This window comes from Ipomoea triloba, chromosome 7, assembly GCF_003576645.1.
Source record: "Ipomoea triloba cultivar NCNSP0323 chromosome 7, ASM357664v1".
In the NCBI taxonomy this organism is placed as follows: Eukaryota; Viridiplantae; Streptophyta; class Magnoliopsida; order Solanales; family Convolvulaceae; genus Ipomoea; species Ipomoea triloba.
This window is the reverse complement of record NC_044922.1, coordinates 2,627,761-2,642,692: the sequence shown is the minus strand read 5'-3', so window position 1 is coordinate 2,642,692 and position 14,932 is coordinate 2,627,761. Positions and strand designations below refer to the sequence as shown.

Below are 14,932 nucleotides of genomic sequence, written 5' to 3'. Positions count from 1 at the left end.
AGCAAACTATTATATTAATTATAAGTAATATCACAGAAAGTATAATATTTATAAGTCAAACAAATCCACACATGAAACCAATCTCATCCAATATATTGGACGATTTCGGATCCAGGATGTAGGCATATAGTTTTTTTTTTACACTTATATTCACATCACGTGAAATTAGACTATATATAGACGTATAGTATATTATCAGTTAGTAGAGACAAAATCACAGAGATGTCAGCCAAGATATGTGAGCCTGGAATTCAGGATTAAAACATGCAAGATATGTGAGTAAATGACTTTAGGGAAAACAAAAAAGTGTTGGTTTCATTTTGCCAAAATCTATTGGAAATTGTCAGCCAAACATCACATGAAAGTTCTCCTCCAACAGATAGGGTAAACAGAGGTCCTGACTCATCCTACTTCTTGGAGGTTTTCTTCTTAGAACTAGAATTAGCGGCCTGTGGTTTTGGGTGCTTTTCGGCTTCAACCGGATCCAACCAGTTGAGAGGGTGGCGATTGAAAACGGGCCAGTTTGGAATGGTGATCAGAGACGTGAGCACAACACCGCCAGCATAAATCAATATCATGGTTTGAAATGAACCCAATATGTAGCCCGCGATGAACGCCACAAAAGCAGATGACACCAGCAGTATCTGCATCAGTTGCTCCGCTAGCTTTTGCCCTTGCCAATCCATCTATTGATAGACACCGGAGGAAAACAAACAGTATGTGAACACCTTAGTCCTTGTATAGGCATATGCAGATTATAGTTACAGTGAACACTTTAGTTCATAAATTTGATAACATATGCTAAGAGCATATATTACCATTTTACTACATTTGAGAAATAATAATAAAAAGTATTTCATTAATTCTATACATAAAAATTAAGCCACCAGCTGATTACAGCAAACAAACAAACAACAAGACTAAAAATAATCCATCCAACAAAGAAAAGAAGTTAATCTCTTCTCATTTTCTCCGCCCATTCCTCTAATTAGCACAATCAATTTCCATGCAATTCTTCTAATGGATTAATCTGCTATATGGTTGAGTTCTATAAAGATTATTTAATATCATGATGGGAATTAGAGAATAAAACAATCCACATTTTACATGTTATGCAAAGATTATGATTTATGCATAATGGATTGTAATACTTAAGGTTTTGCCAATTAAAATAATACTCCATTCACAAGTAACTTTGATCATTCACAATCCATAATCATAAACTATAATCAAGATCTATAATCATGAGCCTAGGAAATATGAACTATGCAATATATTCTATGCAAATTATATCAAAAGCTACAGAAAATCAGCTAATTACACAAAAATGTAGAGCAAATTACACGGATTCATCGAGAGAACCAAATCAGTCGTAAATCAGAAAATCGAAATTCAAATTGAAACCAGAAGAGAAAAAAGCATATGCTGTAATCGAAATCCGCCCTAACAAATCAACCGATTACACAAAACGCACAGAAATTAAATTTTCAAATCGTTTTAGGTCATTCCTTGACGCATGGATTCAAATAGCCCTAGAAACGTGTTTTCGATTACGGAATCAGAAACGCAGATCTGCAAGGAATTGTAAATACGAGTTCGAGAACTGATCAAAGAAATTTCACTACATCCCGGTCCTTAAAATATCGGAGCACAATACACATACATAGAGAGAGAGAAAGAGAGAGAATTGGACTAACCGAAGAAGCGAGCAGTGCAGAGGCGATGAATGTCTGAAATGCGAGCAGTAATGAACTTGACCTGTAAGAATTAACTAACTGTAAGATCAACGCATACTTAATGGGTTTTGCTGACTAGTACCTACAATTCAATCGAAATTACGAAGTAGTCCCTAAAAAGAATTACTTTGTCTTTGGTCCCTCAAATTAGTTAAATATAGATATTCTATAGATTTTGCCTCCAATATTTTCATTAGGATATCATATTCTTCTCTTTTTACCACTACTACAGTACCGCGAGCTATCAAAGTGGGTCAACCCGTCACACTGCAAGTCTAATGTTATGAGGATTCTTGCAAGCCACGAGCTAAAAATTGTGCAACTAACTCACCCCACGCAAGTTGGAGGGTCTTGCAGGTCTTAGCAAGCTAGGCTCCACACAAGTTGGAAGGTCCTGCAGGTCAGGCTAAGGCTCCACGCAAGTTGGAAGGTCTTGCAGGTCTTAGCGGGCTAGGAATCCACTTTGACAACCCTTGACAAGTTGTGTGACGAGTTCTAATCTCATATTCTTAGTTACAAATACACCATTTATCTAAGAGTTGCCATTATTTTGGCTAAGGGATGATGTTTGGATTATTATTTAGTATAATTCAAATGTGTTTAAAATCATGAAATTAAATAATAAAAAATTAAAAAAAAACACTAAAAGAGACATTTAATGATGCAGTAGGATATAGAGTCCGAAACGCAAACAAGATGTCCTCATGAGCCCAAACATTCCTCGTGCGATTTGAAAATTTTGCCAATCAACAATCTCGTTCTCTCCCAAAACAACAAGATCGTTTTACTCCCTCTAAAAAAAAAAAACAATTTCGTTTCACTCCCTCATGCTCCCTATGTGCTTCAAAATATGAGAATAAAACTGTCAAACTAACACTTAAAATATGAGAACATTAAATTTGCAATGCAATCAAGCATTTGATCTTAAATTGGACTTGAAGTGTGGTCACTAACCATATAAATCCTCCATTTTTCTAAAAAAAACATTTAAAAGACAAACCAAAGCAAAGAAAAACAGATGGAGCTCATCAATAATGTAAAACAGTATATCAATTTTAACCTTAACATACAAAATTAACTCCATAAACTCTTCAGAAAATTTGATTAGTGACAATCCACTACCAGTACAATTCTCAACATAAAAATAGGGGATATGTTTAAGGAACACAGCTCTGTAGGTTCGGGAACAACAAATATGGAAAAGAAAGCCTATGCCTTCCTGGATTTGCTGGTTGTTATTTGTGACTCGGGCTGCAAAAAAAAAAAAACAAAAACAAGAAACTGAGTTAAACAGAACACTACTAGAAGCAAGAAAACCGATACAATGTTGTTGTGACTTGCCTCCTTTTTGACAGGTTCTTCCTTCTCAGACAGGATTAGCTCAATGTGGCAAGGGGAAGACATGTAAGCTGCAAAAGAATACAAATTGGTATTTTAGTAATTTGTATGGAGTGGTAAAGGATGGTGAATCAGAAAGAGTGAAATATGAAGCGTACGATTAATTCTTCCGTGGGCACGATATGTACGCCGCCTCTGCTTCTGTGCTTGGTTAACCTGAATGTGGGAGATGTAGAGTATATCCACATCGAGCCCTTTCACCTGCAAAACAACTTCAATTGTGAAATAGTGCCGAGGAGAAAATGGTATGAATTTCAACTGGGCTAAATGACGACACCTCAGCATTGCTTTCGGCATTCTTGAGCAAATCAAGAATGAACTTGGCAGATTTCACTGGCCACCTTCCTTGTCCATTAGGATGTCTGTTCTTAGCCTGAGCAGTTCTTCCAACGCCACGGCAGAAGCGGGTGAAGGGAATGGCCTGCTTGTGGGCCAAAACATCTTCTAAATACCTTTTAGCCTTTCCCAAAGGAAGCTTCCTAATAGCATGTGCTGTTTCCCTAGTGTTCTGAAAAATATATAGATAAAATAACTTTTAAACAAAAATCCAGATATATCCTCGCTAAAACATCAAGTAATGAATTTGTTGGAAAATAAAAATATATATCAAGAAATTAAAGACATCAAAAACAAAAGATAATAGTGTCCTAAAAGAATGTACGGAAGATGATTGTTGAAATATCTCAACAAGAGGATGAAACACAACTGCCCATCTTCCCCAATATATAGTTTTGCAGAGAACTCTTTCGGTCAAAGTGCATATATTAAGAGGCACAAAGCCGATACACACAATCTCTGCTTACAAAAGACAGATAAACCATACAAAAAACACATCTATAGCACACTGTATTTCAAGTATAGCAAAGCAAACTAATGATCATAAATAACACTAAACACATAGTGGAAGAGTTAGATCTAGGGACAAACAACTCTCAAATAATTAAAAAACTTCTTTACTAATTCGCATGTGAATTTATAACTTGGATGCAAAAACACTAAATAGTCAAACAAGCCATAAAGCATTTGAGAATGGAATAGAACATTAGAGAGAAGACAGCAACTATAGAAAAATGTAAGGAAGATGATTGTTGAAAGATTTCAATAGAGTATAAAACACAACTGCCCATCTTCCCCAATACATAGTATTGCAGAGAACTCTTTCGGTCAAAGTGCATTGATTAAGTGTCACAAAGCCGATACACACATATCCCTGCTTAACTAGATAAGCATACTATAAGCAAAAACAGAAGAACCACAATTCCTACTAACTAATAATTTGATTAAAAACAAATACAACACAAATATTGCAATCCCTTGATCTCAGTTAGGGTATTTAAAGAAAAAAATGTCAAAATCACATATCATATATTACATGTAACATCATTTACTGAACCATCTATCCTTGTCCACAAAGCACTCCAGAGGTTCACCCAATAACAATGAAAATTTATTTCCCTGGCTTATACGAGAGACCCATTCACAGAAGGCAATAGGTCCCTGCTTTTTAATCAGGTAACCACAACACAAAAATCACATTAAATTGATTAAAAAAGCCAATCCATTATGCAAAATGCAACACTTTGATCTCAAGGTATTTAAAGAAAAAAATGACAAAATCAAATAACATATACTACATGTAGCATCATTTACTGAACCATCTATCGTTGTCCACAAAGCACTCAAGAGGTTCACCCAATAACAATGCAAATTTATTTCCCTGACCTCTACGAGAGACCCATTCACAAATGGCAAAAGGTCCCTGCTTTTTTAATCAGGTAACCCCAACACAAACCAAAATCAATAACAGAGCCCATACATAACCCAAATATACATATACATTAATATACATACACACACTACCATTGACAAAACTAAACTTTCATTTACACCGGTAACTAAACATACATTTAGACACACAGTAACAGCATATACTGATATACAAACCCCTGGCAAATCGAAATAAAGATGAAAACGCGAGTATATTTTACACTATCGGAATCATAATATTATTACCTTGAAATGAACTCTGAGATCTGAGCCCCTAGCTTTGCAGGCTGCATTCAGAAACAACCATATAATACTTAGAAATCAAACGAAATCATGAACCGGATAACAATATAGAGTGCAAATAAACAGAAGAGAAAGAAGAAGAGCTTACATTTAGTGGAATTGTCGGGCTCCCTCGAGTACTTCACCATGGCGCCGGCTGCTTCCGCTGCTGCTTCAGGGGCGAGATTAGGGATTGCTCGCTTTGAATCAAAGAGATGGAGGCTCGAGCTTTTATATAATAGCGATATAAACCCTACCCATGGTCCGGTTTATGGATCAGTTATAGTTGTAGTTCAAGCCCATACTTATGGGCTTTAGATAATGGGCTTTTGATATGTAGTAAAGTAGCATTTTATCATTGAGACACTCATTATTTATGGCAAATTATAAGGTACATTTTTAATATATTAAAAATATATTATTTGTGTACTGAATGTATATTATTTGATAGTATATATAAAATAATATATTTTTAGTACTCAAATAATGAGTTTTACGTGCACAAATAATGTATTTTTAGTATATTCAACATATGATTTTTATTTACACTATATATAACTGTGTGGATCATGGTCATATAATAATGATTGTTATTTAGTTATGTTCACCATTAATAAAATGCATATTATTTTTATATATAAAGTATATTATTTGAGCATTTATTAATTTTTTATATTATAAATTTAAATAATAAAATTAAAGGTGAAGCTATAAATAATTATACTATTTGAGAGTGTACGTTTGTTTGATTATAAGTTTAATGCAAAAATATCAATAATATATGACACATTTATTGCATTTATTAAAAACATTTGATATGTAATATGATTCATGTAAACCATTTTATGAGTTAAAATTTATTTTTCAAATAATTTGTGAGGATCATTTTGTAGCTCCTATTTTTCTTATTCACCCCTATATATATACACTATTCACTTTATTATCAAACATACATGATTTGTTTAATACAATACAAATGATTTGACTTTGTAAAATATTTAATAGTATTTACAATAGTTTATAATAGTTTTCTATATTGAAATAAACATTCTAAAATCATTGATAAAACATAAAACACACATGTGTATATATACTTACTAGTAAATTACCCGTGCGATGCACGGATAAACTTTATACATTTTGTTTGTGTTTGTGTTTTTGGTGTTGATCTATTTATACAGTTTATGTTTGTGTTTTTGGTGTTGATCTATTTATACATTTTGTTTTAAATGTTGTGCATATTTTTTTTGTAGACAAAAATACCCATGTATATTCCGTTACTGTTAAGTGTAATCTGTTTTCATGTTTTCCTAATATGTCATTAAGTACTATATGTAATCACGTTTCCTAATATGTTTCCATTAAATACTATGTTAATCACTTCTCCTCTGGTATATTAAAATTGTTTCTATATATATGGTGGGTTAGATATATAGCAATAACTCTTTGATGCTAATGTATTGATCATATGAGAAAATGAAACTTCTTATTTTAATTTTAAAATTTTTAGTATTTACAATAATTTGCACCAATATTTCTCATATATATATATATATATATATATATATATATATATATATATAACTTTATGTTTGATCATATAAGTTAATGGTAAGTTAAAAGTTAATGGAATCTGGGGTTATTTAAGGAAAGAAAATAATATAATAGAGGGTAAAGAAAGAAAATCATAGAAGATTACTAAAATCAAAATAATATGAACCATTCGTTTAAGTAAATAAACGGGATGTGGGGTATTTAAGGGAAAAAAATAATATAATAGAGGGTAAATAAGGAAAATCATAGAAGATTACTAAAGTAAAAATAATATGAACCATTTTAAGTAAATAATTACACAAATATTTGTTTCTTCCTGTTAGAACCCTAACATTATTGGCTTTATTAAGATTGTATGTATTGTATGTATTTAGCGATACAAATTAGAAATTACACATGCATTTAATTCAACAATTAAAACTCTAATTAATTTGACAGCCTAGCATAAAATGCTATGATTTATTTTTAAAGATTAAGGCATTAAGCCACAGATTTTAATTAATTTTTAGGACTTGTGATAAAAGTTTTAATTCCCTATAAATAGAGCCTCACAAACCCTACTTCCAATTCAAATTCGAATACGCCTCGTACTCTTCAGCTTCTTGTTGGCAGGCACGACATGGAAGCTTCAGCTTCGTTGTCAAACATACCTATTGACATTATTCGACATATACTTTTGCAGTCGCCGGTGAAATCTGTGATCCGGTGCCAATGCGTATGTAAACAGTGGCGTTCGTTGATACAAGACGACTCAGATTTCAAGCTATCGTATCGTGGACAAAAACGAGTGATCATCCTCTTGGACGAATTCGACAGATTCGTCGTTAGATCCACAAGCCATGATCTTCGTCTTCAAAGGCATAAATGGCCGTTCGGAGAGGGTTATCAATTGATTCGTGCAAGAAACAAATACTTTGTTACATTATTGTGTTATTGCAATGGGCTTGTGCTTGTGGTGACGGAGAGAGATCTTTTATTGTGGAATCTGTCCTCCAGGTGTTCGACGAAAGTTCTTGAGCGGCCATATCCATATCCGGAGTCTATCCTTGCAGGGTTATGTTATGACTCCTGCACTAGAGATTACAAGGCCGTCCTAGTACATTACAGCGCTTATGGCCCTAAACTAGTCCTCTCTGCCAGCCTCAACCACAAAGAGTGGCGACCAATTGAGTTCCCTTATAGTTGCTTGCATAGTTCTATTAAATGTGGTGTTAACTTCCGCAATACATTTTATTGGTGGGTGGTAAGTGGAATCAATCAGGATTGGGATATCTTGTATTGGGATAATAAGATCATATATTTTGATCCTGTGAGTGATGAATTCAGAAACTTGCTCACCCCGAACTAGGAAGAGAAAACTTGATAGTGGGGTTGGGGGTTATAGATGACTGTCTTTGCATGGCACAGGGAGAAGATCCCAATTCAACCAAAACCAACAAGATACAAGTATTCATTATGAAGGAATATGGCAGACAAGAATCATGGGTCACTGCGTTTGCTATCCAAACGCCTGAATTTATAGATAGGTTTGGAAGGTATGGTGACACAATAACATTCTGATCTCTAGAAAAGGATGCACAAGAAATATTATTCCATAGTCCCCCGAGTTGGCATGGGCACCAAGTATGTGTTTATAATTGGAAAAAAGACGAAGTGAAGGACTTCCTGACCAAAGCAGGTCATGGAGACTTTGTTATTAGTGTGTGTTTCTATGTTGAAAGTCTTGCTTGCCCTGACCACAATGGATTGTTGTCCGAATGAACACTCTGTTGAAACTATTTGGAGCTTTTACATAAGTTAGTTTATCAAGTTTATTCATAAAGAAGCTAGCTGATTAGTATGTTGCTTGACTTGCTAACATTTCTTGATTTTGTAGCTCAAATGGCCATTCTTTGGAGGAAAGTTCAAAGTTGAGCAATCTGATATTACAGATTAATACAAAAGTTTATGTAATTACTATTTAGGCATGAAGAATGTAACTTGAAAGCCTAAACTGCTTTTTGGTTTATTTTTTTTGCATGTGAAAGTAGCTTAGATTACCATTTACCAGTACCCATTGACGATCATAATTCTAATAATATATCAAAACCCAAGCCTTGAAAAGGCAGGGTAAATGACAATCATTCTGAATCTCTAAACCTAATGCTCCAATACATACAAATGTGTAAGTTTCAAATTAAAGTTAATGCTAAACCATTTCCTATAATTATCCCAAACCAATTATGATCATTACAAAATCTAAATTATGTCTACAAGCACGGTTTGCTTTAAGAGTTCATTTTTGGGTTGATTTTAAAACTTCATAACAATTCAGTTTTCAGTAACAAATCAAAATTGAACAAATTGAACCAAACTAAACAACCCACCTTTATTGTTGGACGGAAGACATTCAGAAAGTGATTAGAAGATTCACGAAAATACGCCAAGTTTCCCCATTACCTTTTTTTTTTTTTTTGTATAACTCAGATTTTCCACTTCGTCAAACTATAATGTAGACCATATTAACTCTCTCACAAGTCTATGAGGAGGTAAATTATCAAATTTATTTTCAAGACTTAACACCAAACTTTACACTTATAAGGGCAACACCAAATTTTCGTGGTAGGAATCACATCACACACTATCATTAAAAGCAAATATTAAGTGAAAATTCTCATCATTGCACCCATTTCACCTCACCAATATATGCAGGTGTGTTGAAATCGCATCACACACTATCATTAAAAGCAAATATTAAGAGAAAATCTCATCATTGCACCCATTTCACCTCACCAATATATGCAGGTGTGTTGAAGATATACTTTTAAGAGTGAAATTCATACTCTATATTAAAATTACAATTTTAGTTTTTGTCTTTTTGAGTTATTAGACATATGCAATTTTTTTATCTAATTAATATTGATGAGCTGCAATAATATATACTTCCCAATTATTTCATAATAAAGTGACGTATTTAGTTCTTATTTTGATTGATGAGATTAATTTGGATCAAAAAATTCACATGTATTTGTTTCTAAGTTATAATTGATGACAAATTAAATTTTGAATATTGTATGCATTTCTTTCAATTATTACAAATTCATATTCTCTGTCGAAAATCAATTGAATCAAAATGCTATGATTAATTTTTAAAAATTAAGCCACAGATTTTATTTAATTTTTATGAGTTGTGGTAAAAAATTTACTCCATTGCCCTATAAAAAGAGCCTCACAAACCCTACTTCCAATCTAAATTCCAATACGCCTCTCTTCAGCTTCTTATTTGCGGGCACATGGAAGCTTCGGCTTCATTGTCAAACATACCAATTGACATCATTCGACATATACTTTTGCAATTGCCGGTGAAGTCTGTGATCCGATGTCAATGCGTATGTAAACAGTGGCGTTTGTTGATACAAGACGATTCAGATTTCAGGCTCTCGTATCGTGGACAAAGACGAGTGATTATCCTCTCGTACGAATCTAAAGGCGGGAAAAACAAGGATTGCAGCAGATTCTTCGTTAGATCCACAAGCCATGATCTTCGTCTTCAAAGGCATGAATGGGCGTTTGGAGAGGGTTATCAATTGATTCGTGAAAGCAGCCTATTTGATGTTACATTGTGTTGTTGCAACGGGCTTCTGCTTGTGGTGACTAAGAGAGATCTTGTGGAACCCGTCCACTAGGTGTTTGACGAAAGTCCTCGAGCGACCATATCCGGAGGAGGGGTCAAAAGAGTTTATCCTTGTAGGGCTATGTTACGACTCCTGCAATAGAGATTACAAGGTCGTGCTATTATTTCGTGGCTTTTTTGGCTATTCATTAGTCATCTCTGCCAGCCTCAACTACAAAGAGTGGCGACCAGTGGAGTTCCCTTACTTTAGAGTGCATTGTATTAGAGGCGGTGTTAACTTCCGTAATACATTTCACTGGTGGGGGTAAGTGAGATCAAACATAAGGATCCGGGTAATAAGGATCCGGGTAATAAGATCATATATTTTGATCCTACACTTGATAAATTTAGAATCTTACCAACCCCTGCAAGAGAAAACTTGATAGTCGGGTTGGGGGTTATAGATGACTGTCTGTGCCACGCATAGCACAGGAAGATGAACCCAATTCAACCAAAACCATACAAGTATTTATTATGAAGGAATATGGCAGACAAGAATCAAGAATCATGGATGACTGCTTTTGACATCCAAATACCTGAACTTGAGACTTATGGAAGGTATGAATTCACATTAACATTCTATTCTCTAAAAAAGAATGCACAAGAAGTATTTCTGAGTATCGCGGATGAATATGGATGTCACGGTCGATATTCATTTAAGTATCAAGTATATGTTTATGATCGGAAAAAAGATGAACTGAAGGAAATCCTTATGAACTTCCTGAACTCATATCGTAGAGATATTGTTGGTATGTGTTTCTATGTTGAGAGTCTCGATTGTCCCAGCCACAATGGATTTTTGGCCCAATGAATATTCTGTTGAAACAATTTGGACCAGCATTTACATAAGTTTATCAAGTTTATTCCTAAATAAGCTGGAGCTGATTAGTATGTTGATTTGCTAATGCACAGAGTATATCATTGGTAACTCTGAATGCCTCTATTTTTTCCATCTTGTATTTATTTTTAAGTTAATTCTTAGTTACATTATTATAGTTCTATTTAGATTTTTGCTTTGCTTTGTTTTGTTAAAACTAAAAAAATATACAAATATCATTTTAATAAAATAAAAATTTTGTAGTACTATGACTCTTTTATAATACAGTATCTTTTCATAATATAAAATAATAGGAGAATTATGGTTTATATATGGTTCATTTCAATTTGAAAAAGTTTAATTTTGACTAAGATTTAATTTTGTTCCGGACTTTGTTATTTGACCATTCCAACTTTTCTTAATTTTCTAGCTCAAATGGCTATTCTTTGGAGGAAATTTCAAAGTCGTTTAGCAATCAAATATTACAGATTAATACAAAAGTGTGTATTTACATTTACTATTTAGGCATAAAGAGTGTAACTTGAAAGCCTAAGCTGCTTTTTGGTTTTTTTTTTTTTTTTGTTTTTTGTTTTTTAATAATAATAATATATCAAAACCCAAGCCTTAGAAGGCAGGCCGGGTAAATGACAGCCATTATGAATCTCTGAAGCTAATGCTCCAATACATACAGATGTGTAAGTTTCGAAGTTACTGCTAAACCATTTCCTATAATTATCCCAACCAATTATGATCATTACAAAATCTAAATTATGTCTACAAGCAAGGTTTGCTTTAAGAGTTTAATTTCGGTTTGATTTTAAAACTTCATAACAGTTCAGTTTTTCGTAACAAATCAAGATTGAACTGAACTAAACAGCTCACCTTTATTGTTGAACCGAAGACGATTGAGAAAGTGATTAGAAGATTCACGTAAAATACGCCAAGTTGGCCCATTACAACCTTTTTTTTCTTTTCTTTCTTTTTTTTTTTTAAAAAACAAATTATAACTCAAGTTTTCCACTTTGCTAAACTATAATGTAGATCATATAACTCTCTGCCTAGACTATGAGGAGGTAAATTATCAATCTATTTTCACGACTTAACACCAAACTTTACACTTATGTGCACAAGATGTTTCACACGAACTCAAACACCAAATTTTCGTGGTATCGTCTCACTAATCTATGCAGGACATGTGTTGAAGATATACTTTTAATTGTGAAATTCACACTCTATATTAAAATTACAATTTTATTAGTTTGTGTCTTTTTGAGTTACTAACTTATTAGACATATGTATTTTTTTTTATCTAATTAATATTGAGCTGCAATAATATATACTTCCTAATTAGTTTCTAAAGTGACGTATTCTGACTGATGAGATTCACATGTATTTGTTTCTAGCATGAGTTATAATTGATGACAAATTAATAACTTTTAAATATTGTAACTAGCATTTCTTTCAATTATTACAAATTCATATTCTCTGCCCAAAATCTAGGGGTGGAAACAGGCTAGACCGAGCCGGGCTTTAGAAAATTAGGCCTGGGCCAGCGATGAAAATCTAAAGTCTGAGCTTGGGCCTGAGCCTGTATGTAGGCTTTTTTTTAGGCTCAAGCCTGAGCCTACAGTTGGCCTGGTCTGGCCTGAAGCCTTTTTAAAAGTCTATTTAACATATATGCCTTTAAAAAGGCTTCATAATATATATCCTAAATAAGCTTTGAACCTATTTAAAACATACATTTTAAAGCCTTTTAAAGTATACATGTAAAAAATTTACAAAAAATACCTAAGTTCATATTTCATAATGAATGACAAAACCATATGTTCATATTTCATAATACAATATCCAACACCACAAGTTTAATAAGTAAAAGTTCGTGATACAAAATTCAACAATACATTATTTACTAATTACTAGTATTACTACAAATCTATAAATCTTGCAATCAATTACTAGTAAGCTCATATTACATTAGTATTACTACTTTACTAATTGCTAGTAAACTATAAACACTAAACGACTAGTAGAATTATTACTATTCATTTATAACACTAATTATTAGCAATTCAGCATAATAAGAGTAGTAACTAGTAATATCTAACACTGTTTACTAATTAGTAAGTCGTATTTGGGATTTGGGTATTATGAATTAGGGTTGTAGTTATGTATACAATATATATATATATATATATATAGAATATTAATCAAATGCGGCCTTGCTATTAGATGCTGTCGTGTGGCTTTGCATGCGTCATTGGATTGTGTTGATCTGACGGTGGAGGTTATATATTAGGATTCAGGAAGTTCAATTCACGTAACTTAAGTGGGGGCTTTATGGTAATTGTAAGTGGGAAGGTAATGTTAGAGTACATAATGCACTAACAAACGTATTATTAAAACACACCATTCAACATACTAAAATGCACCAGTTCTTAGATTAAAACACACCACTTAACAACCACACACCAAATGCAACTACTCTCGTAAAAAATCACCACCATGTGTATTAAAACACACCATTCTACGTTATAAAATGCACCACTAGACAAATTAAAACACACCATTCCCCACCATACCGAAATACACCACTCAATTCAAATGCACCAACAAAATTAAAACACACCATTCACCGTATGAAAATGCACCAGTTCTCATATTAAAACACACCACTTAACCACGACACACCAAATGCAACTACTCTCGTAAATTCACACACCATGTGTATTAAAACACACCATTCTACGTTATAAAATGCACAACTGGACAAATTAAAACACACAATTCCCCACCATACAGAAATACACCACTCAAATTCAAATGCACCAACAAAATTAAAACACACCATTATACATTATAAAATGCACCAGTTCTCAGATTAAAACACACCACTTAACTACCACACACCAAATACACATACTATTGCGAATTTCACCAATATTATCTGAAATATGAACCAGATTAATGTTGATAATGCACAAACTATTGCGAATTACTCCATTCTCGTTCCTCAGTTGGAGTCGACCTGCGCGTTTTGTTCGGAATGGAGCGCTCGTCGCTGGTGATGGAGTCCCTTCTACGCTCGTCAGGTGTTTGTTGCTCCGTGCTCGTCGACTTCAAGTTTGATCTCCGTTGTCGTCAGATCTGGTTTTGAAATTGTAGTGAATTGTCAACATTATCCTTCTCGTTCGCGTAGCTAAAGAGGAAGCGCATGTATTGTTTGGATTAATATGAAGCCTTAGATCATGGGATCTAATGGTGTAGATCAAGCCACACAGCCACACGGGGGAGACGGGCCGCATCTGATGGTGCCTATATATATATATATATATATATATATTGGGGTTAAATTATAAATATAAAATATATTAGATATAAAATGTAATATATAATAATTAAATATTAAATATAAATATTATAATATATATATATATATATAAAGAGGCTAGGCATGCGGGCTTGTAGGTCGGGCTTTTAAATATAGGCCTAGGCCTATTTAACTAAATAGGCTTTTAATTAGGCATAAGCTTGGCCTTTTTACTAAATAGGCTAGGCTATACTAGGCCCTAAGTAGGCCAGGCCGTAGGCTCTTATGAAGGGGCCTGGCCTATTCCCACCCCTACCAAAATCGATTGAATCAAAAGTTCTAAAATAAAAATGTCTATTAAAGCTCATAACGTTTTGAATACATGCAACATTACTTTTAAAGACTCTTTAAAATAAAGT

General features: G+C 33.5%; 3 protein-coding genes and 4 non-coding genes across 7 annotated transcripts; 1 reads left to right on the top strand and 6 right to left on the bottom strand.

The window, feature by feature from the left end:
• Window positions 1–223: 223 nt before the first annotated feature.
• Window positions 224–1,803, bottom strand: LOC116024795 (probable signal peptidase complex subunit 1). The gene is made up of 2 exons (XM_031265792.1): window positions 1,698–1,803; window positions 224–686 (listed from the first exon to the last, which is right to left on the bottom strand). The coding sequence occupies exon 2, from the start codon at window positions 684–686 to the stop codon at window positions 408–410; it is 279 nt and encodes a 92-aa protein (XP_031121652.1). The 5' UTR covers window positions 1,698–1,803; the 3' UTR covers window positions 224–407.
• Window positions 1,804–2,741: 938 nt separating this feature from the next.
• Window positions 2,742–5,434, bottom strand: LOC116024620 (60S ribosomal protein L17-2-like). Its single transcript, XM_031265562.1, has 6 exons — window positions 5,293–5,434; window positions 5,148–5,188; window positions 3,412–3,642; window positions 3,233–3,335; window positions 3,078–3,145; window positions 2,742–2,987 (listed from the first exon to the last, which is right to left on the bottom strand). Exons 1-6 carry the CDS (start codon window positions 5,330–5,332, stop codon window positions 2,946–2,948), a joined length of 525 nt encoding a protein of 174 aa, XP_031121422.1. The 5' UTR covers window positions 5,333–5,434; the 3' UTR covers window positions 2,742–2,945.
• On the bottom strand, window positions 3,788–3,936 carry LOC116026380. The gene has a single exon (XR_004099848.1). It is a non-coding gene; the product is annotated as a small nucleolar RNA snoR135 (small nucleolar RNA).
• On the bottom strand, window positions 4,203–4,351 carry LOC116026381. Its single transcript, XR_004099849.1, has one exon. It is a non-coding gene; the product is annotated as a small nucleolar RNA snoR135 (small nucleolar RNA).
• On the bottom strand, window positions 4,505–4,639 carry LOC116026378. Its single transcript, XR_004099846.1, has one exon. It is a non-coding gene; the product is annotated as a small nucleolar RNA snoR74 (small nucleolar RNA).
• On the bottom strand, window positions 4,767–4,903 carry LOC116026377. The gene has a single exon (XR_004099845.1). It is a non-coding gene; the product is annotated as a small nucleolar RNA snoR74 (small nucleolar RNA).
• A 1,905-nt stretch (window positions 5,435–7,339) lies between the features above and the next one.
• LOC116024026 (putative F-box protein At3g10240) lies at window positions 7,340–8,468 on the top strand. The gene has a single exon (XM_031264926.1). The coding sequence runs from the start codon at window positions 7,357–7,359 to the stop codon at window positions 8,083–8,085; it is 729 nt and encodes a 242-aa protein (XP_031120786.1). The 5' UTR covers window positions 7,340–7,356; the 3' UTR covers window positions 8,086–8,468.
• The last annotated feature ends 6,464 nt before the right edge of the window (window positions 8,469–14,932 follow it).